This window comes from Aureobasidium subglaciale (assembly GCF_000721755.1).
Source record: "Aureobasidium subglaciale EXF-2481 unplaced genomic scaffold scaffold_4, whole genome shotgun sequence".
NCBI classification, from domain to species: Eukaryota; Fungi; Ascomycota; class Dothideomycetes; order Dothideales; family Saccotheciaceae; genus Aureobasidium; species Aureobasidium subglaciale.
This window is the reverse complement of record NW_013566991.1, coordinates 660,761-686,352: the sequence shown is the minus strand read 5'-3', so window position 1 is coordinate 686,352 and position 25,592 is coordinate 660,761. Positions and strand designations below refer to the sequence as shown.

General features: G+C 50.5%; 12 protein-coding genes across 12 annotated transcripts; 7 read left to right on the top strand and 5 right to left on the bottom strand.

The window, feature by feature from the left end:
- Nucleotides 1–1,256: 1,256 nt before the first annotated feature.
- On the top strand, nt 1,257–3,347 carry AUEXF2481DRAFT_37460 (uncharacterized protein). Its single transcript, XM_013490879.1, has 3 exons — nt 1,257–1,725; nt 1,783–1,953; nt 2,007–3,347. Exons 1-3 carry the CDS (start codon nt 1,477–1,479, stop codon nt 3,156–3,158), a joined length of 1,572 nt encoding a protein of 523 aa, XP_013346333.1. The 5' UTR covers nt 1,257–1,476; the 3' UTR covers nt 3,159–3,347.
- Nucleotides 3,348–3,750: 403 nt separating this feature from the next.
- AUEXF2481DRAFT_553934 (uncharacterized protein) lies at nt 3,751–6,109 on the bottom strand. Its single transcript, XM_013491089.1, has 5 exons — nt 5,963–6,109; nt 5,837–5,888; nt 5,251–5,777; nt 4,566–5,202; nt 3,751–4,517 (listed from the first exon to the last, which is right to left on the bottom strand). The coding sequence occupies exons 1-5, from the start codon at nt 6,023–6,025 to the stop codon at nt 3,913–3,915; spliced, it is 1,884 nt and encodes a 627-aa protein (XP_013346543.1). The 5' UTR covers nt 6,026–6,109; the 3' UTR covers nt 3,751–3,912.
- Nucleotides 6,110–6,584: 475 nt separating this feature from the next.
- Nucleotides 6,585–7,498, top strand: AUEXF2481DRAFT_552198 (uncharacterized protein). The gene has a single exon (XM_013491088.1). The coding sequence runs from the start codon at nt 6,691–6,693 to the stop codon at nt 7,246–7,248; it is 558 nt and encodes a 185-aa protein (XP_013346542.1). The 5' UTR covers nt 6,585–6,690; the 3' UTR covers nt 7,249–7,498.
- AUEXF2481DRAFT_552994 (uncharacterized protein) lies at nt 7,498–9,009 on the top strand. Its single transcript, XM_013491087.1, has one exon. The coding sequence runs from the start codon at nt 7,748–7,750 to the stop codon at nt 8,744–8,746; it is 999 nt and encodes a 332-aa protein (XP_013346541.1). The 5' UTR covers nt 7,498–7,747; the 3' UTR covers nt 8,747–9,009.
- Nucleotides 9,010–9,065: 56 nt separating this feature from the next.
- AUEXF2481DRAFT_552200 (uncharacterized protein) lies at nt 9,066–10,179 on the bottom strand. The gene has a single exon (XM_013491086.1). It carries the CDS (start codon nt 9,966–9,968, stop codon nt 9,384–9,386), a length of 585 nt encoding a protein of 194 aa, XP_013346540.1. The 5' UTR covers nt 9,969–10,179; the 3' UTR covers nt 9,066–9,383.
- A 313-nt stretch (nt 10,180–10,492) lies between these two features.
- AUEXF2481DRAFT_62949 (uncharacterized protein) lies at nt 10,493–11,830 on the bottom strand (the record flags this gene model as incomplete). Its single annotated transcript, XM_013490943.1, has 4 exons — nt 10,493–10,911; nt 10,964–11,345; nt 11,399–11,553; nt 11,710–11,830. Coding segments are annotated over 4 exons (1,077 nt in total), but the record flags the coding sequence as incomplete, so codon positions are not given.
- A 571-nt stretch (nt 11,831–12,401) lies between these two features.
- On the top strand, nt 12,402–13,789 carry AUEXF2481DRAFT_37456 (uncharacterized protein). Its single transcript, XM_013490878.1, has 3 exons — nt 12,402–12,504; nt 12,553–13,203; nt 13,256–13,789. Exons 1-3 carry the CDS (start codon nt 12,420–12,422, stop codon nt 13,525–13,527), a joined length of 1,008 nt encoding a protein of 335 aa, XP_013346332.1. The 5' UTR covers nt 12,402–12,419; the 3' UTR covers nt 13,528–13,789.
- Nucleotides 13,790–13,858: 69 nt separating this feature from the next.
- On the top strand, nt 13,859–16,106 carry AUEXF2481DRAFT_62886 (uncharacterized protein; the record flags this gene model as incomplete). Its single annotated transcript, XM_013490939.1, has 3 exons — nt 13,859–15,166; nt 15,222–15,847; nt 15,914–16,106. 3 exons carry the CDS (start codon nt 13,859–13,861, stop codon nt 16,104–16,106), a joined length of 2,127 nt encoding a protein of 708 aa, XP_013346393.1.
- Nucleotides 16,107–16,335: 229 nt separating this feature from the next.
- AUEXF2481DRAFT_2796 (uncharacterized protein) lies at nt 16,336–18,127 on the bottom strand (the record flags this gene model as incomplete). The annotated part of the gene is made up of 2 exons (XM_013490706.1): nt 16,336–17,773; nt 17,823–18,127. 2 exons carry the CDS (start codon nt 18,125–18,127, stop codon nt 16,336–16,338), a joined length of 1,743 nt encoding a protein of 580 aa, XP_013346160.1.
- Nucleotides 18,128–18,939: 812 nt separating this feature from the next.
- On the top strand, nt 18,940–21,093 carry AUEXF2481DRAFT_553600 (uncharacterized protein). The gene is made up of 5 exons (XM_013491085.1): nt 18,940–19,503; nt 19,559–19,595; nt 19,647–19,714; nt 19,764–20,105; nt 20,157–21,093. The coding sequence occupies exons 1-5, from the start codon at nt 19,306–19,308 to the stop codon at nt 20,673–20,675; spliced, it is 1,164 nt and encodes a 387-aa protein (XP_013346539.1). The 5' UTR covers nt 18,940–19,305; the 3' UTR covers nt 20,676–21,093.
- A 1,744-nt stretch (nt 21,094–22,837) lies between these two features.
- On the top strand, nt 22,838–24,501 carry AUEXF2481DRAFT_552211 (uncharacterized protein). The gene is made up of 3 exons (XM_013491084.1): nt 22,838–23,325; nt 23,377–23,874; nt 23,935–24,501. Exons 1-3 carry the CDS (start codon nt 23,088–23,090, stop codon nt 24,351–24,353), a joined length of 1,155 nt encoding a protein of 384 aa, XP_013346538.1. The 5' UTR covers nt 22,838–23,087; the 3' UTR covers nt 24,354–24,501.
- On the bottom strand, nt 24,472–25,315 carry AUEXF2481DRAFT_552426 (uncharacterized protein). The gene has a single exon (XM_013491083.1). The coding sequence runs from the start codon at nt 25,094–25,096 to the stop codon at nt 24,590–24,592; it is 507 nt and encodes a 168-aa protein (XP_013346537.1). The 5' UTR covers nt 25,097–25,315; the 3' UTR covers nt 24,472–24,589.
- Nucleotides 25,316–25,592: the final 277 nt, after the last annotated feature.

The following is a 25,592-nucleotide window of genomic DNA, read 5'->3' as shown; positions in this document are numbered from 1 at the left end:
AGTTCAGTGATGTAGGCCTGCGAACCACCGTCGATTCTGACCTCTCGACAGATGCCTTCCCAGTATTCGAGGCAACCTACGAGGCGCGGCATTAAGCGAGAGACGTTGCGACCAAGAACCATGCATTCGGGTGCCTACAATCGATTGAGAAAAGAGATTGCTTAGGTTGCCCTACTTAGAGATAGCACAAATGTTGTCAGTTCATCTGCCATGCAACACATGCTATCTATCGAATCCTCCAGAGAGACAGGTTTGAAACGCTTGCCGTTGTGACATTCCGAGGCTTCGAGGAAACATTCGGGAAGGATTTTGGAAACCGGGATTTTAAGCCGTGGTGGCTTAAGCCGCTTGGCGACGATTCGGGAAGGAGGCATTTTTGTGATTTTTTGTTGGGTATCTTCTCTATCTGTAGAACGTCACAGTTCGTCTTGAGTCGTCCGTCCCTGCGAGAACTAACGATCGAGGGTGTGTCTTGATGCAGAGCACTTGTCTGCGGTTGACCTCCAGCCTTGTAGGTACGCCAGAATGACTTTCCAAGCAGAAAGAACCTCCAGAAGCACACATGAATCGAGGCTGCGAATGGCCTCTGCGATCGCCGTTACTGCACGTCGCCAAGAGCTACTTTTGCCGAGGAAACTCTTTGGCGTTTCTTGGGATGCTTGGAGGTGATGCTTGAGTTGCTTGACAGGCGTCGCCTTTGAACGACGAACATTTTTTGGGAGTTACAATTATCGATCAAATTCAAGTGAGACTTGCAAGTTGAAGCTCTCTTGCTTGCAGGCTGTCTTTACCGTGCATCGTCCACTCTAGGCCTTCCGCTCCACGTGAAAAAGTGTTGTTAGGGTTTGGAACCCCAGTACGTAAGGAAAACTGTAGATCCGCTTTGACCTGGTGGGCGGCCGCGCGCGCTCAATATGCTTCAGTGCTCGCGTGGCTCAAGTGGTCGACTCCGACAGCCGTAGGTACAACTGTACAGGAGAACACCACAGTGCTCATCCGTTATTGGAGAACAGCCCTTTGTGATTGGATGCATGTCACCTTATCTGGAGGCAAAAGGTGGGCTGGCTTCTCCAGGATAGACCTCAAGCCAGGAATAAGCACAAAAACCGCCTTCTCGCTTCAGACTGACCCGGACCACGCCGTCTTATCAAAGCTCGTGTCTAGACACGCACGGAAGATCTGGTACCGGAGCGAAACGTGAGCGTTTTTGTCGCGAAAATTGGGGGCGCGCTTCACTTATCTAGCCGGCGCCCTGGCACACAATCATTTTTCGTCGGCGAGCTGCGACACTCCTCATACTTATAACCCGTAGGACCTCTCCGACAGTTTGTCAGAGAAATCCCAGTTTTGCGACTAACCCCCAACTTCTTACCTGACCGTTCGCCCTGTCATCTCGCGACATTGCGGTGAATTGCGCGATTCTACCCCATCTTCTTCGGTAACCGCCTATACACACTGTTTAGGGTCCAAGAAAAGATGTCGCACATTCAAGATCTGGAGAAGAACCCCGTGGAGTCGGGTGTTGGTAGCATCCCTTCATCGGCAGACTACCCTTACGAGGAGGCGGCTGTTCCTGGCGAGAGCTTCGAATATGGCGATGGCTACTACGCCAAGATGCAGCGCCTGGCTGGCAAGTTCAACATCGAGCAGCGCGGTATTGAACGCGTGCCCGAAAATGAGAGAACAGAGACCGGCATCAAGGCCTTGTTGAACGTCATGACAATGGTGAGAACTTGAGGAACGCGCTGCTGAAGCGAGCCTCTTGCTGACCGTACCTTTCAGTGGCTCTCAGCAAACATGGTCGTTTCTTCGTTCGCCATTGGTATTCTCGGACCCGGGCTGTTCTTCACTGGATTCGCCGATGGTATCTTGTGCATTCTATTCTTCAACATCATCGGTATCATTCCCGTGTCGTTCTTCTCGGCTATGGGTCCCAAGTTTGGTCTCCGTCAGGTTTGTATCATGTGAATTGGTTCCGATCATGTTCAACGACTAATTTCATGCAGATGGTTCTGTCCAGATTCTGGTTTGGATGGTATGGCGTGAAGCTCATTGCTATTTTCAACGTTATTGCTTGCATCGGCTGGTCTTCAGTCAACTCGATCGTTGGTGCTCAGCTGCTCAACACCGTCAACGAAGACGTTCCTGGATGGGCCGGTATCTTGATCATTGCCTTCTGCACTTTCGCCATCACCTTGTTCGGATACAAGATTGTTCACGCGTACGAGTTCTGGTCATGGATTCCAACCTTCATCGTTTTCCTGATCACTATCGGCGTCTTCGCCAAGACTGGTGACTTCTACAATATCCCATGGGAGACCGGCAAGACTGAGATGGGCGCTTGTCTCAGCTTTGGAGCTACCATCTACGGTTTCGCTACTGGTTGGACTTCATACGCTGCTGACTACACCGTGTATCAGCCCAGCACGCAGAAGCGCTGGAAGGTCTTCCTGTTCACCTTCGTTGGCCTGCTTTTCCCTCTTCTGTTCACGCAGATGCTTGGTCTGGCCGTCATGACTGCCACCAAGATCAACGATGGTGACAACATTTATGCTGCCGGTTACGCTAAGTCCTCGACTGGTGGTCTCCTCGGAGCTGTCCTGATCCCTCACCTCGGTGGATTCGGAAAATTCTGCCTCGTCATCCTGGCTCTTTCTATCATTGCCAACAACTGCCCCAACATCTACTCGGTCGGTCTTACCGTCCAGGTGTTCGGAAAGTGGATCCAGCGTCTTCCTCGCTTCATCCTCACTCTCGTCGCCACCGGAGTCTATATTGCTATTGCTATTCCTGGCTACAGCCACTTCGAGGCCGTGCTTGAGAACTTCATGAACTTCATCGGATACTGGCTTGCAATCTACACCGGTGTCGCATTTGCAGACCACTTCGTCTTCAAGCGCAGCCTTGACGCTTACGTGATCTCGAATTACGACAAGCCCAAGAACCTCGCCATTGGCATTGCTGCTGTCATCGCCTTCTGCTTCGGTGTCTGCGGCTTCGTCCTCGGTATGTCGCAAACCTGGTTCGTTGGCCCCATTGCCCTTACCGCCGGTGACGCACCTTTCGGTGGTGATGTTGGCAGTGCTCTCGGCTTTGCCTTTGGCTTCACCTCATACCTGATCCTCAGACCTCTTGAGCTCAAGTTCATCGGCAGGTAATGAATTGCCACCTCGTTTTTTGTTGTTTTTATTATATTTCTTCAAAAGAATTTTATGATGGTTTTTGGTTGGATGATATCCGAGTTTGAAAGGAAAAGCTCTCCCCTTGTACATAGACAGATTATGGAAACACTACCTAACGATACCTAGGCTCCTCAGATGTAGGACCTAGGATCATTTCTTCACTACTCTTACCCTCTTGTCTGTCTTACTTCCCCGTGAATCGCCTTGCTTGATGCTTGCTCAATCAATATGAAGACAGTCCAAACACCCACACAATTGAGATTATAGACGAAAATGTGATTCGGGCAAGTTTGACAATAAACCGGGTGCAAAGACCATTCTGTGGTATACAGCGGAAGAAGAAGCGAATGAGGGACAAACTCGTAAATTGCTTCTTCATGCTGTAAGAGTCTGATGCAACCACACATGCTGATGCAATGCCAAGTCTCAGAGCGAAAGGTTCTCAATACAGCTTCAGCAGGTATGCATAGTGCACAAAATCACGGGGTGATACCCAGGCTTGGAAGGGAAGGCGCGTGTTTTTCTCAATCTAACTCCCAAAGTGCCGTAGATGCCATGATAATCTCGCCAAGCCGAAAACGCAGGTCGTGATCTGTTTGGATACACGGACCTTCCTGAATAACAGTCAAGGTAAATCATCCCAATGCAAAATTCTCAAGATCCCCCTAAGCTTCATTCCTTTCTTCGAGCAACTAAGCAGCCTGCCTTCTCAGTGGAGCATAAGCCAGATTCAGAGATTGTAGCTACCAGCGCTTCCAAAACTCTGTCCGAGATTGCTACTGAATTTCCTAGAAATCGTGCGATTCTCCATGCCAATGGGGGCAGACATTTTTCTAGATGGGCGGCGCGAGAGACGATTGCTGCCTGATGCGCGTCTATTCCTGACCTGAGGAGATGTTGCATTGCCTCGAGCGGTGTCATCAGAGTCATACTCGCGCTCATTTTCCGAGATAGCGATGGAAGATATGGTGTCGGTGCGAGTGAGTAGAGGACCAGGGCTGCCATACTCTACTTCCTCTTCGTCATCTTCTTGAGCGATGCTGCTCTCATCATCGTCTTGAACGTTCTCGGTGTCACCACCGAAGCCTTCTCCTTCAACAACCCAGAAGGAAGGTACTGCTGCAAGCGTTGCGATGAAAGATAACACCCACCATGGAAGAATGATGTAGCCAATTTTGACACCATATGTGAAGGTGGAGCCACCGATCGCTGGACCAAGTGCTCGACCGACGGCTCCAACACTTGTTGCAATACCATTGAGAGTACCCAGAATACGAAGACTGCTAGCGGAGTTGGTCAGAAGAATTGTGGAGCATGGGAAAGCAAATGTGGAAACTGCGAACACGTTAGAAACTTCTTGAATGAGGGGCTCGAACAACATACAAAAGCCCTTGACAACCATGACGATAAAGATCGCCACCTCTTGACTGGTTCTGTCGGGTAGAAGAGCTACAAATGGGACGAAGAAGTATATGACAGGCATGCAGATTGCGCAGACGCGTAGACATCTGACCACACCATATTTCCGCGCCACCGGTGGGAAGACGAGGAATTGCACAAACATTCCGGAGATTCCGTAGAGCGTGAATATGAATCCAATCCGACTAGAGTCAAGCCCAAAACCACCTGCAAATTTGAGGGGCGGCTGGAAGTCAGGGTTGCTTGCAGAATGATCTTGGACAGGATGATGCATGAAAATAGGAATGAGCTGGTCAAAGGCAATGTTGTGAAGAGCCAAGAGCGTGTAAACGACCAAATTGATGATGGTCTGGTGATTCAACACCTCTCGGAAGCCGGGTGGAGGAAGTGCAGGCTTAGGCAATGTGTTGGCCTCTTCATCAGATTTTGGAGAAGGTGCGAATTGAGGCTTGAGCAGTGGCTCTCTTTCCAGATTCTCTTGATCGTCCGCGCGTGTGATGATGCGTCTCAAACTTCTTATCGCCTGCTTCGTGTAATATTTGAGTCTCAATCCTAGTTCGAGTCCATAGTCACGGCGATCCTTTTTCGCAGCAAGGGTTTCCTGTTGAAGTGAGCATGTGTGTCAAAAGTGCTGTGTATTGCCTATTACCTCTAAGAACAGTGTTCCGATCGTGATGCCTGTTACGAACAGAATCACAGCAAGCATATTCGGCAGCGCGTACGGAAATCTCTCGAAAAGCCTAGGGTGGTCCGATAACAGCTCGCCAGGTTTGACATGGTATGGATTAGCTAGAGCACCACCTAGCGTGGGTCCAAAGATGCTGCCAATGTTCCAGACGAGTGGCATTACGCTGAAAGCGCGTGGTTGAAGCTCTTTGTATGGCACCATCTCAGCAACGGCTGTTCTGATGATGCCTACGGTGCCGTTGGCGGCTCCAGCAAGTGCTCGAATGGCAATAGCCATACCCAGACTACTAGAGAAGCCCCAGAGAAGAGATGTGATCATGGTGCAGGTCAAGGAGAGTAAGATCACTGGTTTCCTGCCATAGCGATCGCTAGCTCGTCCCCAAGATACAGCGGTCAGGAACTGAGCTAAAGGAAACATGGAGACACAGATTCCTGCCCATCTCGCAACTTCAGCCTCTGGTACACCTAGACTCTCTATCATCTCTGGCACTGGTCCAATGGATAAGCTCGACGTAACCATATTTGACAAATCTAAGGACCATACTCACAGTACGGTAGCACAGACGTGAATGCGATGGGTTCAGCTATTCGCGCCAGAGCCTGTGGAATTACGTTAACGGATCTTTGATATGGAATATGCTGAGGCTACGGCTGTCTGTACGAGGCTTGCTTACCAATACACACATCTGCTGCACAGGCAGACGGCGTTCGGGTTGCTTCTTGTTGGTCGTTGCCATATTTACTGTTGTTCAAGGTTGACACTAGTACAGCCTATAGAGGAAGGAGTGACGAAGAGGCAATAACACATTTACTGTAATGCAGGAAGCGACGGAAAAGTTTCGAGTTGCACGCGGTCATCGAAAATTATGGTGCAAGGGACGTCCTACCTTGTGTTGTCACGAGGCTTCATTGCGGTGAAGAAGGGAGACGATAGGCCAATGCTTGCCCATAAATTAGCCGCCGGATGTCGGCCCGCGTGGGAAGAGGGGCCCAGTACCGTGCTTGGCATACCATCTCAGGAGTTTGCCGGTCTTGGTCTTTCGACTGCAACAAACCGACATCTGCCTGCTTTCCTGGAAGGAGTGCTGTATGGTGATGGCGGCCAAGAACCTACTACGGGGCATCAATCTGAAAGTAAATGCCTTTCCGCGGATATCAAGCCTTGGCGACTGGCCTGAGGCTCCTGTCATTGCTATTTCCGCTCTACAGCCGGAGGGATCCTTGATTGATACTTCCTACTTGACGTAAAGCACGTCTTGGTAGACCTTGATACCCATCATGTGCAGAGTCAATGCCACGAAGGATCAATTGGTTGCATGCATACCACGATAGTATAAAAGGACTTGTTTCGCAGGTCGATGGGTAAAAATCAATTGTTCCTTGATCATTGAAAAGTGACACTATGAAGCCTTTCCACGACTCTAGCCTGGCCGCATGGCTCACCCTCTTGTTGGTGCCGCTCCGGATTAACGCTCAAAGAGGACGGGAGTGGATTTCATCTCTAGCGTTGACTACAAAGTATCATCTCTCTAACACAGTTGTGCATAGACTAGACTTCACCCTACGCTTTTTCGAAACCAGTCAAGACGACACATGCAGTTACGCCAACTCAAGCAACGCTCTCACTTGTACCACAAGAGATGTCCCAAGAGTCAATCACTGTTTCAATCTTGTAGACCTCTTCGACGGCAATGCTACTGAAGGCTTTGTGAACCAGACACGTAATCCCTACGCCCCTGTCGAAGGGGTCCGCTGCAATGTACAGAACTCCGAAATGTTCAATCCTGAAGCCAACTACTCTTCCATTCTCTACTGCCAATACCAGCTACACCAATCGGACAATAAAGACCTTGAGTCGGGTCATACAGCCAGACGAGGGGTAAGTATATATCCAGGTCAGGACTGTCGAGATCTGGCTCCAGATGGCAAGGTCAAGAGGTGGTATGGATTCAGTTGCTAGAGTGAGTCAGAGGGCGGTTGCGGAACCACACCTTATTCTATCGCTAGTTTCCTGCTTTATCCTCCGCCTGACTCTAGTGAGGACGACAAGGAGTGCGTGGAGTTCTCACAGAGTGGTCTACTAAGTGCTGCCACTGGCTTGCGGAGCCCATGGATAGGATATAACGTGTTGGTGACTGTGGTGATGGCTGCCTGGATGGTCATGTAAGGGACTAGCGGCTGCAGAAGTAGAATTGCAATGTGGAGCTTGGAGAGAAGGTGCTGGTCGTTCGTCGTGATAATCTCGCTCTTCGATCTCAACATACATCGCGATAGATAGCATAGACAGTGGAAGGTGAAACAATAACAAAAAGTCTTCCTGGATCTTGCAAGTTGGTGCCTCGGAGCAATTACATCATTCATCCCAATACGTCCGTTAGGATGCCTATCTCGAATCCTTCGCCTCGGCTTACCGGAAGAGACGATCAATCAGAGCCTTGTTCTTATCCTCGCAAGCATGCATGAATATTATCATCCTTCAATTTCGCAGGCAAACTATGAAATTGTCGCAGATGGTCTTCTACACCGGTATTGTGTCTTCCACATGCGCAAACACGATGGCCAAAACCCGACTAGACAACTGGTTCAGAAACCAGATCGAACAGCACAAAGCATCACATATACATTTCAGTGGAAGACACAATGTTGTCGACGCAAATTCGTCTTCCATACGAGAGATGATAGATTTCGATTTCAGTGCCCAAGTCTCTGGTTTTGTGGACTTCAGCATGATCGAAATCACAGCATCCACGAATGCGAACACAGTCGTGATGATGGTCGCTGGAGGGACCGAGGAGGCTAGCGAGGAAGGCCTTCTTCAACAAGCGGTCGAGAAACTAAACAGCATCTCTTTGTCCGAATACGAAGGGTGCGCTCTTCTCCTCCGCCATAGGCGTTTTTGCATCAGACTGACAAAGTCCAGGGTCACAATCATCCATGAAATTGTCAATCGTGAAGTTATGGCTGCGAGACTGCAGACTTGGGCCAATCACGCAAGATACGGTGGCAGAGTACAGTTCGAACATAAATCTGTCTCGGCGACTCTCGTGCCAGAGATGCCGACGTCTAACAAGTCTTGCACCAATATTCGAGTCGTTTGGAAATACAAATGGACCAAGCCCTCGACCACCAAGAGCCCGGCCCAGCGTAGATTGCCATCACGTCCAAACATATGTCCAGGACCTCGACTCAAGACCTGGGAAATGCGGGTGCCGCATGCGATGGTGGACGGCGAAAGAGGGGTAATCGCTTTGGGAGATGACGTCGTGGGAGGTTCACCCATGATCAAGGCGATGGCGAAGCACGCTTTATACGAGCCTCTCGCTGCCCAGGGCCAGTTCCGAACGAGCAAGATCCACAGGTGGGGAATGGACGAGCCGAATGGTGAGCCATCATATCTCGGCTACCGGAGCTTTGGTGCAGGTGCGCGGGCGGACCTTCCACCACCTTACAGTGCGTGAATCGCTGCGCGTCCTTAGGACAGATCCTGCACATTTTTATCCTTGTCTGATGCGCGTCGCATTTGTCGCATGGCCTTTATGTCGCACACATAGATGCGAACATCGTTCCTGTTCCTCATGCAATGCGCACGAGACTTGAATTGCGAGGTATCTCAGAAGTATGACAGTTGTCAGCCGAATACCCGTATTACAATTAAGCTAGTATGGATTTTTCTCCCATGCCGTGAGTGTGTTACATTCCGAGCTTGGAGTATCAGGTGATGCTATGCTCAAAGACCTAGATAGTATCCTGGCCGGAGGTTTAAATGATGTCGAGGTTGGGGCCTCGAGCTCGGCAAGGAGCACGCCAGGAAGAGGTCCTGGTAATTCGGTAATATGATTGGCAGGTAATTCAATGCGGCATCCTTCCGGCAGCTCAAAGATCCTCCCATCTGGCAGTTCAACCCTGTAGGGTCCCGTAGTCCGCGTCGGCTGTCTTTCGAGCTCCAGACGTCTTGGCAATGGGCTGCCCAGCATTGGGGAGGTGTCAGGAAGGTCCTTCAATCCGTTCGGGCCGTGTTCTAGATCCTTCGCCTTGTCCTCATTATTGAATCTCCCTTCTCTGCGCATGCCTCGGTAGACATGGGTTTCCCAAATATCAGAGACGAAAGTGGCCAAGTGTAGGCCTACGAGTGCGAGATTCAAGCCCCAAGTTACGACGAGCTCGTATTGTGGCGTCCATGAACCACTGTTCAAGGAGCCCGGGGGTCCAGCGATGTATCCAGTCATTGCTAGGACAGCGACTACCAAGAGGTCCGCAACGAGCAGAAATGCAGGGTGTAAGGTCTTGTTCTTCCGCACCCTGAATAGTAGGATGACAGCGAAGACATTGACAACAAGGGAAAAGCAAGGCTGTCATACGTGAGCATTCATCTTGGATATGATAAGGGCATTGCCAGCGTACAGCAGCGATAGAGAAGGCATGACCTCCTAGTTGTGCTTCATAAGAGTAGGCGTATTGAGAAAAATCTGGCCATACGGCACCAAAAACAATCAACGAGACGACCGCAGTGGTGATTGCGGCCCAGCGAATGGCGGATCTGTAATACCAGTATTTACCATAGCCATCGCACATGCGTCGCCATCTTACGGTGTGCTTGGTGAGAGACGACATGCCGACCGAATATGTAGTAGTGAGATCTAAAGAGAGAGAAGGATACGAGCAGTAAATAGATTCGGGCATCTGCACTAGCTTACTCCTCAATCCTTCGACGATCACTCATCGCTGTTGTGCTTTTAAGGATCGCTCGGGCCGAAAGTTATTGCAGAAACAGTGACGGGTGGGACGGCTGGACTTTAGACGATCTACCAAGCCGTACAATTCACAGCAACAGCAAAGAGTGTGCTCAAGACCACAGTACAAACAAGACTTGAGCACGAGCATATCTCAGAGCACCGACCCTCAACGCGAGAGCAGAAAGGGCGAAAAGGTGAAAAGGTGAAAAGGTGAAAAGGTCCATCCTGAATTGAGCGATGAGGGAATCATTTGGCGAGAATCACGAGGAGAAAGGGGGGGGCGCGCTCATCAGGAGTGCGGAGACGCGCGTCTGAAGTCTTGACTTTGCTCCTTCCAAACAGCTGAACTTTCACGCTCTTGGCTTTGGTCACCTCTCGTTGGTCCGAGCACAGAATGCGCAGTCACGACACAAACGACTTGAAAGAGATGGGACAGGGCTAGAGATATAGGACAAAGCAAAGGCAGTGTCTTCAACAGACGCTCGTTGTGACATACTTGTTGAAGGATGCCTGAAAGACTTGCGACGCGTGCGCTTCGGCGTCATGGCCCAGGATCCAATCTTCTCGTGGCATCTGCACCGACTTTGGGTCGTCCTTGACGCGATCCCAGTCGGCTTTGTGCCACATGTCCCTGGTCGTCTCGCCCGTCTTCTGGACTGCCTTGACCCGCTCATAGCGAATGTCCTGGAAGGCGCGTAATGCCGCTGGGATCTGTGACTTGCCTGCTACCTTGAGGCAGTAGGCGAGCGTAACTCCATCCTCGAGAGCTTGCGTTGCACCCTGAGCGCTCGTGGGTAGGAAGGGATGAGCCGAATCGCCTAGCAGACACGTCCTGCCGTGGTCCGACACCCATCGAGGCAGCGGATCGCGATACACCAGCTTCCAGTCCACTGATTTTACTCGTCAGCCTTCAGAGCCCGCTCATACCATCAGTCCGCTTACCACAAGAGGGCGTTTTCTCGACAATCGCCTTGCACAGCGGGTCCCACCCATCGATGACCTTGTACACGTCCTCCATCTTTCCCGGCAACGACCAACTCTCCTCGATGTCATTGTCGTCCTTGTGTGTCATGACCCAACAGCAGTCCTTGCCGCCTTTGATGGTTGAAAAGAGAAAGTGTACATCTGGTCCGATCCAGCCTTGGAACGTGTCGCCATTCGCGCAGAACTTGCGTGTGCGTGCATCCGCCATCATATCTGTATTGGGGAACCATGCACGAAAGACGGCATAGCCACTCGGCTTTGGCCGGTCGTCGTAGCCCAGCACCAGCTGTCTGGCTTTCGAACGGACACCGTCCGAGCCGATGACCACATCGGCATACACCTGTAATGCCTTGTCAGCAACGAGACTTCTGCTCAAGTTACAAGAGGCACCACCTTTTCACCGCCTTCTAACACAATACCGGCCTGAGTCTCGTCCTCGAAGTATTCTTGGGCTCTTTTGCCCAGATAAATTGGAATACCCAGTTCGTCTCTCGCATACTCAAAAACTATAGTATGCAGCTCGCCACGGTGACCATTGAAGACCGGCGCTTCGGGATCTGCCTTGGGACTTGGTTGGTTAATCACAAACTCACCCGTCCACTTATAGATATTGAAGCCATGATTGCTAAGGTCAATGGACAGTGGCCGTAGACGATCGGACACACGCTCGCCAGACTTGTAATGCCATCTTCGAAAAATCCGACCTGCGTTGCTGCCGAAAGATATGATGTCGCCGAGTACTTTGAGTTCCTTGAAGGACTCGTAGATACTAACATCGTGACCTTGTCGGTGGCACTCAATAGCCGCAGTCAGCCCGCCGAAGCCTGTGGTATATGGTGAGCTGTCTGTGGTCTCACTCCCTGGATTTGCGTTGCCTCACCAGCGCCTACAACGACCACTTTGATGCCTGTCTTGACAGCTGTATTTTGCTCTTGCGAACCATTGGCCTGTTCTGTGGTTGCCATCTTAGGTGTCAAGTTATAGTTTGGGAGTCTTGTTTTCCTTGCTTAGGTAGTCGTGGGCTTTTATATTTTCATCACACAAGAAGCTCCTCCGGCAAGCTAGATGCCGAACCCTCGGACAATTTCATCTTCGTTGTTACCATTTCATGCACCTACCCCGCTGTTCTCCATGTTTTGTCACATGGGCTGCTGTCTATCTTCAAGAGTAAGCTTGCATGATTGGTAGGCAAGGGAGTCGTGATGGAGGGGTGATGTGGGGCAAGTCTGCTCAAAGTGGGGTCCATGCATCATCAGACTGGACTTGATCCTACATCTTGACTTCACACGGCAACTCTTACAAACAGACTGCCGCTTCTGCAGCAACTGATCCTTTGTACAGTCTCCTATCGTCTCATAATGTCCCCGCAGCAATCTTGTTCCATTTGCGAACAGCTAGCTGACACCTCACAACCATGACGACAAACCCAAGTTATGGCATCGATACACCAGGCAGTCAAGTGTCGAACGACTTCTCGAGTAGTATCAAGAACAAAATTGGTGTGTATCTACCCACTTGCCAGCATTCGCAACCTGACCTCTATACAGTACTCATCACTGGCGTGTCACCAAAGTCCATTGGGCAAAAGCTAGCCATCAATATATCGCAGCACAGACCTGAATGCATCATTCTGGCCTCACGTACCTCTTCTAAGCTTGATACTGTCGCGACCAAGATCAGAGAGCTGTATCCAGATGTAGCAGTAAGCACCGTCATTCTGGATCTCTCATCTCAAGCTTCCGTTAGGAGAGCGGCGGATGAGATCTCTAAACTGGTTGACCGCATCGACATTCTCATCAACAATGCTGCTGTCGTGGATTCTGAGCTGGGCTATACCAAAGAGGGTATTGAGATGCAATTCGGCGTTGGTCATGTTGGACACTTTCTCTTCACCACTCTTTTACTTCCTTTGCTCGAGGCCTCTGCCAAAGACTCACAAGGAGCTACACGAGTCATCAATGTTTCTTCTGAAGGTCATCGGATTGGTCCTGTCCGCCTCCACGACTACAATTTCGAGGGCAAGGAAGTTCCTGAAGAAGAATTATCGCCTAGAAAGGAGGCTCGAATGAAGGATGGCCAGAAATACTCTGTATGGGTGGCTTATGGTCAGACCAAATCAGCAAACATCCTGTTCTCGTTGGCGTTGAACGATAGACTCGGCACGAAAGGTATCCGCAGTTATGCCGTGCATCCCGGAGGTCAGTTGACTGTTTCTGCTGAGCCAGATCTTGTGCTAAGCTCTCACCATAGCCATACAGACTGACCTATCTCGGTCTCTTTCACCTGGAGATGCCAAGTTCCTCGAGAAGATCGTCGACGGAAATTGGATCACCCTTGATCAAGGAACCTCGACTATTCTTGTTGCTGCCCTTGATCCGGCACTCGGCAAATCACAGAGGAGTGTTTACATGAGCAATTGCCAGTTTGCTGAAGCTGCACCTTATACGCACGATCTGGTAATCGCGAACAGATTGTGGGACTTGAGCGAGAAGTTGACTTCGAGAGAGACTGCAAACCTGTAAGCGCACTACCAACTATCGTTAAAAGATGATGATGATTGTCGAAGGCCTCCCAGGAGAACATGGTTTGCTTAAAGTAAGCTTGCCCTTAGCTTAAATATAGAGTTGCCGGCGTCGGTCCCCCGGCACGCTAGCTCTTCGGCTACCGTTGCCGTAAGCTAAGAGGGCTTCTTTAAGCGACCCCGGGTGATCCTCCTGCCAGATAAAGATTAGTACTCTGATACTGATATCCCCTTTTACAATGCGTATGATCAAGTGTTCCAGCTATTCTCCGTAATTCTCTATCTGTCATGAATGTTGCTTGACACACTTTCTACATCACTTCCCAACAGTCATGTCTCAAATCAAAATTCGATCACCTCCTCAGCTACCACCAGTCTTTACTAAAGATGCCAGCACAATAGCCCCGGAGCTTGAAGCATTGGTAGAAGAGTCTCGGAGCATCCAGAAGGCTATTCTAGCAAGCATCACCCCAGAGACTGCAACTTTCGCAAATGTGGTTCTACCTCTAGCTCGATCTCAGAATCTTACATCTCGAATTGTGCCTGTTCTTTGTTTCTACGAAGCAGTGTCGTCAGATAAGAGCCTTCGAGATGTATCCACAACAGCCAGCACAATGTTCGCCGACTTTGAGATCGAGACCAAAGCAGACCAGAGAGTTTTCGACTTGATTGATGCAGTAGTCAAGAAGAATGAGGTTCTGGGAGCAGAAGATCAAAGACTCTTGAACCGATACCATAAAGACTTTGTGAGGAATGGTCTTGGAGTATCTCTTGAGCAACGCGACCGCTTCAAGGATATTCAGAAGGCACTCCATCAATTGACCAGCGAGTTTCAGAAGAATCTGAGGGAAGGGAGCAAGGGTATCTGGTTTGTGCCTGAAGCCTTGGCTGGTGTGCCAGAGGATATGATCTCTACCCTAACAAGAGGCAAAGATGATGAAGAAGGGAAGGTGCTACTCACATTCAGTTCCCCGCATATGTCCACGATCATGAGCTATGCAATGAACAGCGAAACACGAAGAGACTATTTCATCGCAAGCGAGAACAAGTGTCTGCAAAACGTCTCCGTCTTCAAGCAGATCATGATTCTTAGACAGGAAGCTGCTCAGATACTTGAGTATACCAATCATGCAGCATTTCGCATCGAAGACAAGATGGCAAAGACACCGAAAGCTGTGATGAGCTTCCTCGATGACCTACATTCGAGACTGTCCGAAGGAGCTAAGTCAGACGTTGAGGGGCTCAAAGGGCTGAAGAGGAAAGATCAGGAGGCTAGAGCAGATGATCGTAAGATGTATCTCTGGGACTGGGCCTACTATAATCGCCTGATGCTCGAGACACAACACTCGGTCAATCGACAGGAGATTGCGGAGTACTTTCCTCTACAGACGACTGTGGCTGGCGTCATGGACATTTATTCTCGACTCTTTGGACTGGTGTTCGAAGAGGTCTGCGTTGAGGACAGAGACGCTTTTTCCCCCACTGATCAAGGATCAGATCTCGTCTGGCAAGAAGACGTCCGACTCTTTGCAGTCTGGGATGACGAGGAAGAAGGTGGTTCTTTCCTCGGATACCTCTATCTCGATCTTTTCCCTCGCGCAGGCAAGTACGGGGGGATGTGTAATATGAATTTGCAATGCGTAACCATCTTCCTCACCGTGTTCTCCGCTTTCCTTGCTGACGCTCAATTACCAGGGCTTCGAAAAACAAGATGGCTCACGCCATTACCCAGCCACAGCACTGATCTGCAATTTCACAAAGCCCACAGCCACCAAACCGTCTCTTCTGACCCACGATGAGGTTCAACTCTTCTTCCATGAGCTGGGTCATGGCATCCATGATCTGGTCGCCAAAACGAAGTTCTCTGTCTTTCATGGTACAGCGACTGTCGATGATTTCTGCGAAGCTCCATCACAAATGCTAGAGTTCTGGTGTTGGGTGCCCCAACTGCTGCAAGAGCTCAGCTGTCACTACTCATACCTCTCTGCTCAACATCTTTCTACTTGGCAAGAAGAGAATTCAGGCGTTGAACAACCGACAAAACATATCCCTCTCGACACGATTGAAAAGCTTACCAAAAGTAAGATTGTGAATGGTAGTTTGTTCCAGACACGCCTCCTGCATCGTAGTTACTTTGACATGATTGTACATCAACCTTCTTCTCTACAGGCCATTGAAGATATGGATATTGCGGCTGAATGGAACAAACTCAACAAGATTTCCTTCCTTGACACACCAGAGGGAAGTGATTGGGGACACGAATACGCCAACTTCGACGCTTTGGTCAGAGTATACGATGCTGGTTTCTATGGCTACCTATAGTAAGTCTCGGTTTCACTCTTCTCAATCTCTCGCGTAAGCGATATCTGCTGATAAAAAAAACACAGTGCGAGAGCTTATGCAACAGACATGTTTTACTCCGTCTTCAAAGATGATCCCCTGAACAAAGTGCAGGGAAGGAGGTACAGACGCACAATGCTAGAAAAGGGAGGTAGTGTTGATGAGATGGAAACGTTGGTTGAATTCTTGGGAAGAGAGCCAAGCACGGAAGCTTTTTACAAAGAGCTTGAATTGTCGTGAGATCGGATACAATCGGTATCGGGTATGTTTCTGTCGTCAGTGCGTGTAGTCGAGACCATTCGGCGCATCTTCAATGTGTTGAGGCTCTAAACCCACTGTGAGCTGATCGTGTCTAATCTAGTGCAGCGATACAAGTCATGTCCATCATAACACGAGTCATGGAAAATATCGAATGCAACAAATGCGTATAGAATGTACAGAGATATGTCATAGTCTATTTGTTTCGTTTTCAAGTGGCTCTGCAAAGTCTGCCGTCCTCCTGGGGCTCCCAGTACTCAGATCCAACAGCAGTAGTGGCGTAAAAGATATGATGAGGATCATACTTGTCCTTGATCTCACTCAACTTCTGGTAATTTTTGCCATAAAACACTTCCTGGAAGTTGGGCTGTTGGAAGTCACCCTCGTTGAGGTAGCAGGATCCGTTGGGAGTCAGCTCGGCAAGCTTTGGGATGAAGAGATTGGTCATCTTGTCCTTGTTGGCTACCATCTCTTCCCAAGGTGCTGTGAAGTTCCAGGGAGTGGTCAGGGTAGTGTCAATCAAAGCGTCGCGCCAGCCGGGGTTGACAGCGTTTTCAGGGAAGCCAGAGCGGGCGAGCGAGGCGTTGACACCGACACCAATGAATTGACCACCATTCTCGTTGATGAAGCGGAAAGCCTCGGTAAGAGCGGTGTTGTTGTTCTCGACCACGGAGCGAGGAATGAGACGACCGCCATACTGCGCGATACCAACCTGGATGGGTGAGAACATTGTGTCAAAGTGCTCGAGGTAAGTCTCAAATTGGCCAAAGTAGTGGGTGTAGGTGATGTTGAGTTGATCAAGCTTGTCCATGAAAGGAGCCAGCAGATCCATAAGCTCACTGAGACCTACGTCAGGGGCAGTGATGGGCGAGATGGCGAAAGATTCGTTGGTGAAGTACCAAACGCTCATAGCTCCAGCATCAACGATCGCAGGGAGTGCAGCGTGATATGCAGTGATGGCTTCGTAATAAATGTCCATTGGGATGCCAGCGCTGGTAAAGGTCAAGTTGAAGCCGACGGTGGGAGTGTCAGGGTGGAGTTTCGAGGTCATAGAAAGAACAATGCCATAGGTACCGCCACCACCGCCAGATAGGGCCCAGTAAAGATCGGTGTTTTGCTGACGGTTGGCCAAGATGTGGCCTCCGGTGGCGGTAACGACCTCCCATTCAAGGACTTGATCGGCAGCAAGACCGTGCCTGGAAGTCAAAGCGGAGTGACCACCACCTTGAGAATAGCCCCCAGCAATGCCGACCGTAGGACATTCACCACCGACGACCTGATAGCCAGCGGCATCGGCAATCTTGTATGCCTCACCACCACGAATACCAGCACCGACCTTGATGGCTTTACCAGTGTAATGCTTGTCTGACCAATCCTTGATCTCAGTATCCTTGAGGTTTCCCATCCAAAGGCCGAGAGCACCAGCACCGGTGCTCTTACCGTTGTAGTCATGGCCAGTGTTTCGTACAACGAGACGAATGTTGTGGTTGGTAGCAAAGTTAAGACCATTGACAACATCGGTGACGTCCGAGACGTTGATGGCATATTGGACGTATGTGCCAATCACGCACTGTGCGGAGCGAGGTTGAAATGGATCACAACTTTGGTTGGCAAAGAAGGGGGCCATGATCGACGAAGAGCTAGGAAGACTTGATCATATTAGACGGTGTCGGAAGCCCAAATGTCATCTCTACTCACTGTGTCTCAGGATCCAACCAGCTATTCTGGAGCTCAGAGCATCTCTCTTCATCGTAAGCAGCGTACTGGTCGTCGTGACATGCAGCGGCAAGAGGAATCGTAGCGATGAGGCGGCCGTTGACTGTCTGGTTCAAACTGTTCCACTCATTTGCACTCGGCCAGCAAGCGTCTCCGGGGAAGCATCTGCAGTCGGCTCTGTTGACAGAAGCTGCAGCAATATTCGCAGTCACGGCTAAAGCTGCTGCTGATGAGATTGAGGCAAGAGCACCGATCGTGATGCCGGAAGCGAGTGTCGAGCGAAGCATGATGGCGTGGTGTGTTCGAAAGGATTAAAGTTGGGCACAGAGAGATATATAGAGACAGTGAAGGAGCCAAGTCCTTGTGTCTGCACTGTGCCACCCGGAGACTCAAGCCTTTTGCTGCAGGCATAAATTAACTTGCCGACCCTCGTGGTCCCAACGACAATTTCCAGAAGGCCGTGACCCTGTGGAGATGCAGGATAACTCGGCAACAACATGTCGAGAGTTGTGGGCCGTCTGCATCTGTGAGTGAGTAAGTCCGCAGCACTAAGGTACTCGCGGGTAAAGTCGATAGGCGAATTTATACTCAGTAAGGTAATGTCACCGACGGCCGTAGAGCTATAAGCGACGCTTGGACCTAGTTTACCCTGTTTTTTAATGAAGATCATTCGTGTAATACGGGAAGCTGCCGACCGCTCACTCACATGCGGAGAAGCTTTGATCTCACAGTAACTGCTGCATACCTCGGTCTTCCGGAATATAAACCCCTAAAGCAGGGTAGTGATTTGTGAGGGCCACATGCTGGCTGGTCATCCTATCTTGTGAAATACCGAGCAGTCCCAACTGCAAATCAAGTGGAGAAATTTCGCGATATTCTTTCGATCCTACGGGCGTATTGATGCAGCCCTGCGACCAGGGAGAGTCCTTCGTGAGCAGATTTGTTTCATCTGCATAGGTATCTTAGATTGTATCCACGTTACCGTCCCGATAAGTCGGGTCATAGTTTGTAAGGCTGTCGAGCGGAAAGACGTGAATGTAAAAAGTCAACACGAACAACTCACTGAACAGCCACAGCTATGAAGCTATTGGAGAGGTGCTGGCGAGCACAAGCAGCGGGAAGCGAACACTTGTGTGTCTTCGTGCGTCGGCGCGAAGCACTCTACTTGTTGTTTCGCGAACTATAATTGATGGTATCTCGAGTAAGGTTGTGTCGGCTTGTTTTCCCCGAAGAAGACATCACCTGAGTAATCTTGTGGGTCGTATAGGATCGCCTCGGAGATTCCTGCCAGCTCAAGGGCAGTTGCTGGAACGTGCAACGTGATCGCTCGCTACAGATCTTCGACAGATGGATTGGCATAACGTCTGGATCAGGTAGGGTAGCTACCACGCATCACAGATATTATCCTTGTGTCGCATCTTTCGTCTTCGTCGCAGCCTGTGGTGATTTTTCATCAACGTTGTTCATGTCGCCTCCACCATATACTGTGGGTTGGGTATACAACCTCAAGACCATACCTACTTCGAGTGATGCGAGAGGCATCATCGCTCTTGCAGTAGTGTTCCCTCTGCTGGCCATCCTGTTCGTGGGGTTCAAGTTCAAGATTCGGTGGAAGACGATTGGCTCGGTCGGAGGAGATGATATTGCCCTAGCCATCAGTTGTGTGAGTAACATGCGAGCAGTCTTAAGAGGGGCATGCATACTGACTCTGACTTCAGGGCCTGAACATCGGATACAGTGCAGCAGCAATTTACCGTGAGTCGACTCTGTTTGCTTCCATCCTTGAGATGTACTAAAGTTGAGCAGAGACAAAATGGGGACTCGGACTGAATGCAGCAGATTTCCCGCCCGAAAATGCAGTGCCTTTTAGTCGAGTAAGTGTCACGGGCGTTGTTTTGTGCCACACCTACTAACATCCTGCAGACACAATTCGCAGGGGGGCCACTGTACTGTCTCACTGTCCTAGGATTCAAACTATCGCTGCTCATATCCTACCTTCGGGTGGCAGGATTCAACCGCACATATGCCACAATCGTTTGGGTGGTCATGGGTTCGGTCATTGTATGCCAAATACTGTTCACCATCTTGCTATCTGCCGGCTGCCGACCAATCGCGAAGCAATGGGACCCGAGCATACCCGGTACATGTCTCAATGCGCTGCCGATATATTTTGCGCTTGGAGGAACAAGTCTAGGATGGGACTTGATCATCATCATCTTGCCCTTTCCCATCTTGCGCAGACTCCATCTGGATTGGCAGAGAAAGGTCGGTTAAGGCGTTTCTTGAAAGCCGCTCACCACTGACGAGACTCGCAAGCAGGTAGCGCTCCTCGCTGTTTTCAGCTTAGGATTTTTCGTCACTATCGTCCAAGCAATCCGGTTGACAAGCATCGCAAAGCTTGCGACATACACGGACTCGAAAGGGTCTATCCAGTGGTCCGCTGTTGAGATCAACCTTGGAGTTGTCGTAGCATGCGTGCCGACGTTTGGCCCATTGGTGAAACGCTGGGGCCAAAAGGTGTCTCGCGGCTCCCGATCGAAGGTATCGAAGTTGGCAGGATCGTCGCGAAGAAAGACCAACGAGACACGCAGTCGTCTTCCTGCAGACATGAGCCGGAGCTGGAAAGGGCCAACAGTAGCAGAGGACGAGATCGAGCTGTGGACATCGACGAATCGAATCGTAGGAGGGGCTTCAAGGATGCAAAGTTCAGCAGCCGCATCCGAGAATGACGATGACGGCAAGCAGAGTGGCTCACAGTCCTTGCACGAGCAGCAGATTCGAGTGCAGCGCGATGTCACGGTCCGACTCGACGAGATTGGATTGCAGCATATCTGACAGTATGTCGTGAATGCAGGAAAGAGGCAGGAGTCGCTGTCCGCAATGACATGCCGACTGATTTGTGTCGCTCTTTCTTCGAATGCTGAGTGTGTGCGGCCGGGCAGGGCGGCGCGGAGCTCGGGAGGCGGCAGCGCGAGCGGAAGCTCTGAAGCCGGAGTCGAGGAAAGGAAGAGGCAACTGCCGTCGACGCTCGTTGAGGTGCACGAGAGTCGGTTGTCGAGGGCCGGAGACAGACGGTGCAAGGCGCATCACTCAACAGCGACGTGGAGCTCCGGCTGTTGCGACCTGCGACTTGCGGCCATTTCCCCGGACGGCCTGTCCCGTCTTGCCGAGTCGACGTGGTCATTCGTCTTCTGCTTCTACTTCCACCCTCTCCCTGTCTGCGCTCGACATCTCTTTCCGTCATCGCTTGGGTCCTGGCTCAACGTCGTCACCTACCCCGAGGCTTAATGAATTAAGATAGCCCCGCGCTCGGATAGACCATCGTTGCTCAACGTTGCGCTCCCTACGGATGAGTCCGGGGGAGTAAGTCTCGTTGGCACCGACACACGCCAACACCGCTGGTGCCAAACGTTAGCATACCACTTCCTTTTGTTCAATCCGCGGCAGTCGTCTCACTTTGCCACTTGACGATGCTACCCTGCCCATGTCTTGCGATTTGCCTGTCTCGGCAGCCAGGCCGACACCGCGACCGGCGACGCCTCGAGCATGCTCTACTCGTGCTCTAGAACTATCCGACAATTGACCACTCACGTGCGATGGCTTAATACACACCACACTCCGTCACTGGCCAGTCGAGGACGTCAAGTCATTCGAATCACTTTGATCTACCCAAAGAGATTAGGCCTACCACACGGGTCAGGCTGTCCACTTTCCAAGTGCGCTGTTCCGTTGCGGCGATTACAGGCAAGGCTGATCCTAGAACTACGAGGTCATCTTGCTCCTCCTCGTCTAAGACGTCGACGCTTCTTCGCATGTTCGTGGAAGTTGGGCTTGATCTACATTGTAGGCTGTAGCGATGCCACCTCTCACTGATTCAGCAAATGGTATGAGGCGAGTACCCACTTTGTTTTGAAAGCATCGCTTGCAAACCTTGATGATATGATTCTTTTCTGCTCGCCTGCTTGCCCCATGTGAGCTCCATCCGCACAATCGAATTGATCGCCTTCTGCAATCTCAACGCTCAAATCATGCAGATTATCGCAGCAGACCGTGGTCCGTCAATTGCCTATCTTCGAGCCCGGCTGGTAGTCTTGTGATCCACCTTTGCCCTTTCATCCAGCTACTACGTCCTTGCCATCATCAAAAGGCTGATCAATTGACTGACAGGAACATTGTGACATAGAAAAAGCTAAACTTGAAAGCTTCTTTGAGGTGGCTCTAATGCACGCGCGAGTCAAGAATGGAAGGAAAGCACGCTTGGCAGGGACGTCCACCGCAAACCCACTTACCACTACCTCTCTTGCGATGTGCAGGCCTCATCTGTCTCCACCTGTGGGGGCTTAGCAGCCTTCGACATTGTTCGGCAAGTCTGTGATGCGACGCATTCGGGTCTTTCGACTGGAGAATATCGCTTTTGCGAGCGAGTCTGCTATTCGAAGGTTCCATGCAGCTGCCTAGCCTGGGCAAGTGGCCGGTGATTTACGCTTGGTCGCAGCGTTGGCATTGTGGACAAGAGTCATACTCCGCGAAACCTGGCCTCAAATTGAAACAACAGCTCTTACAAGTATCTGCAAGCAAAACGTTCACTTACAGTAGAGTTGTTACTTCGCCATCGACGTTTCGGAGAAGATCTCATGACTCAGGCCACCCATCTCTCGACCAAAATGAATTTCGATCTATCGTGGAGTACCAAATCATCGTCCGCATCTTTAGGATCTTCGCTGTTCTCAATGCAACTCCCCCATGAGGACTAAGATATATTAATCTGGAATCACCAAATTTGATGTGCACCTCGACCATTGCGATGAAAAGCATGTCACCCTATCTCGGGCTGATCCGTGCTCAATCCCGCGCGCCAACTCTATTGTCGGACCCGGCTACCGATGACCCACTGGGATCATGTTCATGAGTCGTTGCAAGATCAAAACATCAGGTTCGACCATTCACATCTCAGGTCTTGCCTTGCACATGTCTTTAACTCCAGCATGTTACAACTACCGATGGTTACCGCACCTGCGGGCCGCGTCAAGTATAGTGTCCATCCAACGGAGATCTTGTTTGTTAAGCCTCTTTTCACCCGGAACTAGATCGTTTTTTGTTCTACTTGATCTTGGTTGACAAATTTGGTACTGTTTAGTGCCACTTTCGACCCGTTTCCCCACTTTGGTGCTTTGCTATAGATACTCATCTATTCCCCCAGTCTAGTTCCGTGGTCGTCATTCAGAACCTGGACGCAGAAACGACAACATGGCGAGCCAAGCACAAATAGATATGATCATGGCCCTGGTCGAGTCGGGTATCCCTCTCTCGGAGATCCCAGCTGGCAGGCCACCGCCTGGAGAGGTGTCTCACATTCACCACGCCGTGGGCCGAACGCACATCATCACAACAGCCGACATTATCTGTATGGTAATTGTGATTGTCGTTGTCGCCATGCGAATGTATACTCGTATCTACCTTGTTAAGAGTCTCTGGTGGGACGATTGTAAGTACCTTGGCCAGTAATGTTGTCTCACCTAGCTGACGTATCTCTCAGGGTGTACTCTGTTCGCGCTGGCACTTTGGATTGGCGAGACAGGATTGTTTCAGATGGCCTGTTCCTGGGGTGCAGGCAAACACATCTATGACCTCGCAGTATCAGATCTCTATCCAAATCTCCTACGTGGATGGGTGGTTTGTGCTGTCATGTACAGCATAACCATGCTCTTCTCCAAGCTCTCCATCTTGTTGCTGTATCGCCGCTTGTTCCCTATAAGCAACTTCGCCAAGCGATGGTGGGCCGTTGTCGCCTTCACAGTCGCCTACTCTCTTGGAGGTGTCTTTGCGTCACTGTTCCAATGCCGGCCCATGGAATCCGCCTGGTCTTTGACCACGTCACCTGATTACTGCATCAGCACTGAAAAGTTCTACACGGCCAATGCGGCATTGAACGTCGTCTCCGATATCATGATTCTTATCTTACCTATTCCCATCGTCTGGGGCCTCAACACAGACGTCCGTAAGAAAGTTATCCTCACTGGTCTCTTCTCAATGGGTAAGCATCAACCGACCACTCGTTGCTTCAAGGCTTCACATGACTGATCTGCCTATGTAGGATCCATCTCATGCCTTGTCAGCATCCTCCGCATGCGCTCCATCATCGTACTCTACAAGGACGGATTCGAAGACTTGACGTGGGGACTCGTCGAAGTCGTAGTGTGGTCACAAGCAGAACTTACAGCAGCAATGATCTGCACCTGCACCCCCTGCCTACGACCGCTGTTTGAGAAGATCACTCCTATACTGTTCTCCTCGGTTGTGGGCTCAAGAAAGGGTAACAGTACCCACGACTACAACGGCAGTAATGGTAAATACCTTCGTACTGGCGACTTTGGTCACAGAAGCACGGCGAGCAAGGCTACATCCCTTGCCGACCTCGAGATGGACTCGGGTATTCACAAGAAGGTCACTGTCGATATTAGTGCTATGGGCGCCGATGACAGCGACAGCCAGAAGAGTATCATCCGTCACTGATGGGTCTGCTGAGCTGGTTGGAAGAACGCACTGTTATATGACATGGGATGATCTTGGAACGATCTGGGGGTAAAGCTTACCATAATACATCTCGCTGGGACACAGCATTTTCTTCTGTCATCTGAACTTGCCATGATCTTTTTCTACCTCTGGAGGGCTGGACTTCGAGTCTCGAGTTCAACTGTCCCTCGCCGACCCTCATCATTATCAGTGGGCCACTCGCCGTCATCACAGAGTCATGCTTGAGCCTCAACCCCACATCCGAACTGCTCGTCCAACTCCTTCCCCACAGCAGCATGATAACGATCAATACCATCAGGACGACAACAAACAGTCAAAAGATCATCAGGCATCCCAACACCCTTTGGCAACTCGATTGTCAAATTTCTCGTAAACAACGTCACACCTTGCCCAGGTGTCTCGAAAGTATACGATATTGTGACCATCCCATCCACACCACCACTGCCATCCTCAAGCATCCCAACCCTGTTGACCTGTTGAAAGACCCATTTTCTAGGTCGTATGGCAGTGATGAGCGTCCATGTCGTCGAATATGTATTAGGGGGTAGATTCACTTTTTCCGTCCAGGCATCACCGACTTTCAAAGGAAGTTCGAGATGTTGGTGCACGCCGCAGCTGCCTTTGTAGGTGCGTCCCCAGTTTGCGGGGTTGCTAACGAAGTCGTAGATTCTGTCTGGCGGATGCGCAAATGCGGTCTCGGATTCTACACTGACTCGTCCCATTGTGGTGAGGCAGATGTGGCTCTGATGAGGTTTATTGGTATCAGTTTGGGGATGAGGATCGGGCTGGCTGATATACGCGGTCCAAAAAGAGTTTCGTCGACGGATTGTATCTGAACTGGCACTGCGTCATTCGAGAGGGGTTGGCTCATCATCACGGATCAGACCGATGAGAGCGAAGTGCCTTGTCCCCGAACATCGACGTCGATGGCTAGTCGAAAACCAAGTACCGCTACGGGAAATCACCTTGAAGAGTATAACAGTATCTTCGTTAAGGCTATGATACAAGCTTGAGAGTGTTTCAAAAACCATGGCAGAATGATGCTGCAATTAAACAGACCGGTCGGTGTGAGGTCGAATGTGCACAATTTTGTGTAATCGTCCATAAATATGCAGCGCGATGCACTGTCATACTGACGCACGCCGCGCTTTGTCATACCATGAGCGGCCTTCTTGCTCCCACTGTTGTTCACTGGTATCATCTTATTCCCGAGACCTC

What these genes read in the sequence shown, in the direction of transcription:
- AUEXF2481DRAFT_37460 (XM_013490879.1), top strand. Translation starts at nt 1,477, where the DNA reads ATGTCGCACATTCAAGATCTGGAGAAGAACCCCGTGGAGTCGGGTGTT. An exon ending in TGTTGAACGTCATGACAATG is followed by an intron (nt 1,726 to 1,782) that starts GTGAGAACTTGA and finishes CGTACCTTTCAG; the next exon opens with TGGCTCTCAGCAAACATGGT. An exon ending in CCAAGTTTGGTCTCCGTCAG is followed by an intron (nt 1,954 to 2,006) that starts GTTTGTATCATG and finishes AATTTCATGCAG; the next exon opens with ATGGTTCTGTCCAGATTCTG.
- AUEXF2481DRAFT_553934 (XM_013491089.1), bottom strand. Translation starts at nt 6,025, where the DNA reads ATGGCAACGACCAACAAGAAGCAACCCGAACGCCGTCTGCCTGTGCAG. An exon ending in CACGTCTGTGCTACCGTACT is followed by an intron (nt 5,778 to 5,836) that starts GTGAGTATGGTC and finishes CCATTGGACCAG; the next exon opens with TGCCAGAGATGATAGAGAGT. An exon ending in TCGGAACACTGTTCTTAGAG is followed by an intron (nt 5,203 to 5,250) that starts GTAATAGGCAAT and finishes TCACTTCAACAG; the next exon opens with GAAACCCTTGCTGCGAAAAA.
- AUEXF2481DRAFT_552198 (XM_013491088.1), top strand. Translation starts at nt 6,691, where the DNA reads ATGAAGCCTTTCCACGACTCTAGCCTGGCCGCATGGCTCACCCTCTTG.
- AUEXF2481DRAFT_552994 (XM_013491087.1), top strand. Translation starts at nt 7,748, where the DNA reads ATGAATATTATCATCCTTCAATTTCGCAGGCAAACTATGAAATTGTCG.
- AUEXF2481DRAFT_552200 (XM_013491086.1), bottom strand. Translation starts at nt 9,968, where the DNA reads ATGCCCGAATCTATTTACTGCTCGTATCCTTCTCTCTCTTTAGATCTC.
- AUEXF2481DRAFT_37456 (XM_013490878.1), top strand. Translation starts at nt 12,420, where the DNA reads ATGACGACAAACCCAAGTTATGGCATCGATACACCAGGCAGTCAAGTG. An exon ending in TAGTATCAAGAACAAAATTG is followed by an intron (nt 12,505 to 12,552) that starts GTGTGTATCTAC and finishes ACCTCTATACAG; the next exon opens with TACTCATCACTGGCGTGTCA. An exon ending in TTATGCCGTGCATCCCGGAG is followed by an intron (nt 13,204 to 13,255) that starts GTCAGTTGACTG and finishes CTCTCACCATAG; the next exon opens with CCATACAGACTGACCTATCT.
- AUEXF2481DRAFT_553600 (XM_013491085.1), top strand. Translation starts at nt 19,306, where the DNA reads ATGTCGCCTCCACCATATACTGTGGGTTGGGTATACAACCTCAAGACC. An exon ending in CAGTGCAGCAGCAATTTACC is followed by an intron (nt 19,596 to 19,646) that starts GTGAGTCGACTC and finishes AAAGTTGAGCAG; the next exon opens with AGACAAAATGGGGACTCGGA. An exon ending in ATGCAGTGCCTTTTAGTCGA is followed by an intron (nt 19,715 to 19,763) that starts GTAAGTGTCACG and finishes AACATCCTGCAG; the next exon opens with ACACAATTCGCAGGGGGGCC.
- AUEXF2481DRAFT_552211 (XM_013491084.1), top strand. Translation starts at nt 23,088, where the DNA reads ATGGCGAGCCAAGCACAAATAGATATGATCATGGCCCTGGTCGAGTCG. An exon ending in GAGTCTCTGGTGGGACGATT is followed by an intron (nt 23,326 to 23,376) that starts GTAAGTACCTTG and finishes CGTATCTCTCAG; the next exon opens with GGTGTACTCTGTTCGCGCTG. An exon ending in CACTGGTCTCTTCTCAATGG is followed by an intron (nt 23,875 to 23,934) that starts GTAAGCATCAAC and finishes CTGCCTATGTAG; the next exon opens with GATCCATCTCATGCCTTGTC.
- AUEXF2481DRAFT_552426 (XM_013491083.1), bottom strand. Translation starts at nt 25,096, where the DNA reads ATGGGACGAGTCAGTGTAGAATCCGAGACCGCATTTGCGCATCCGCCA.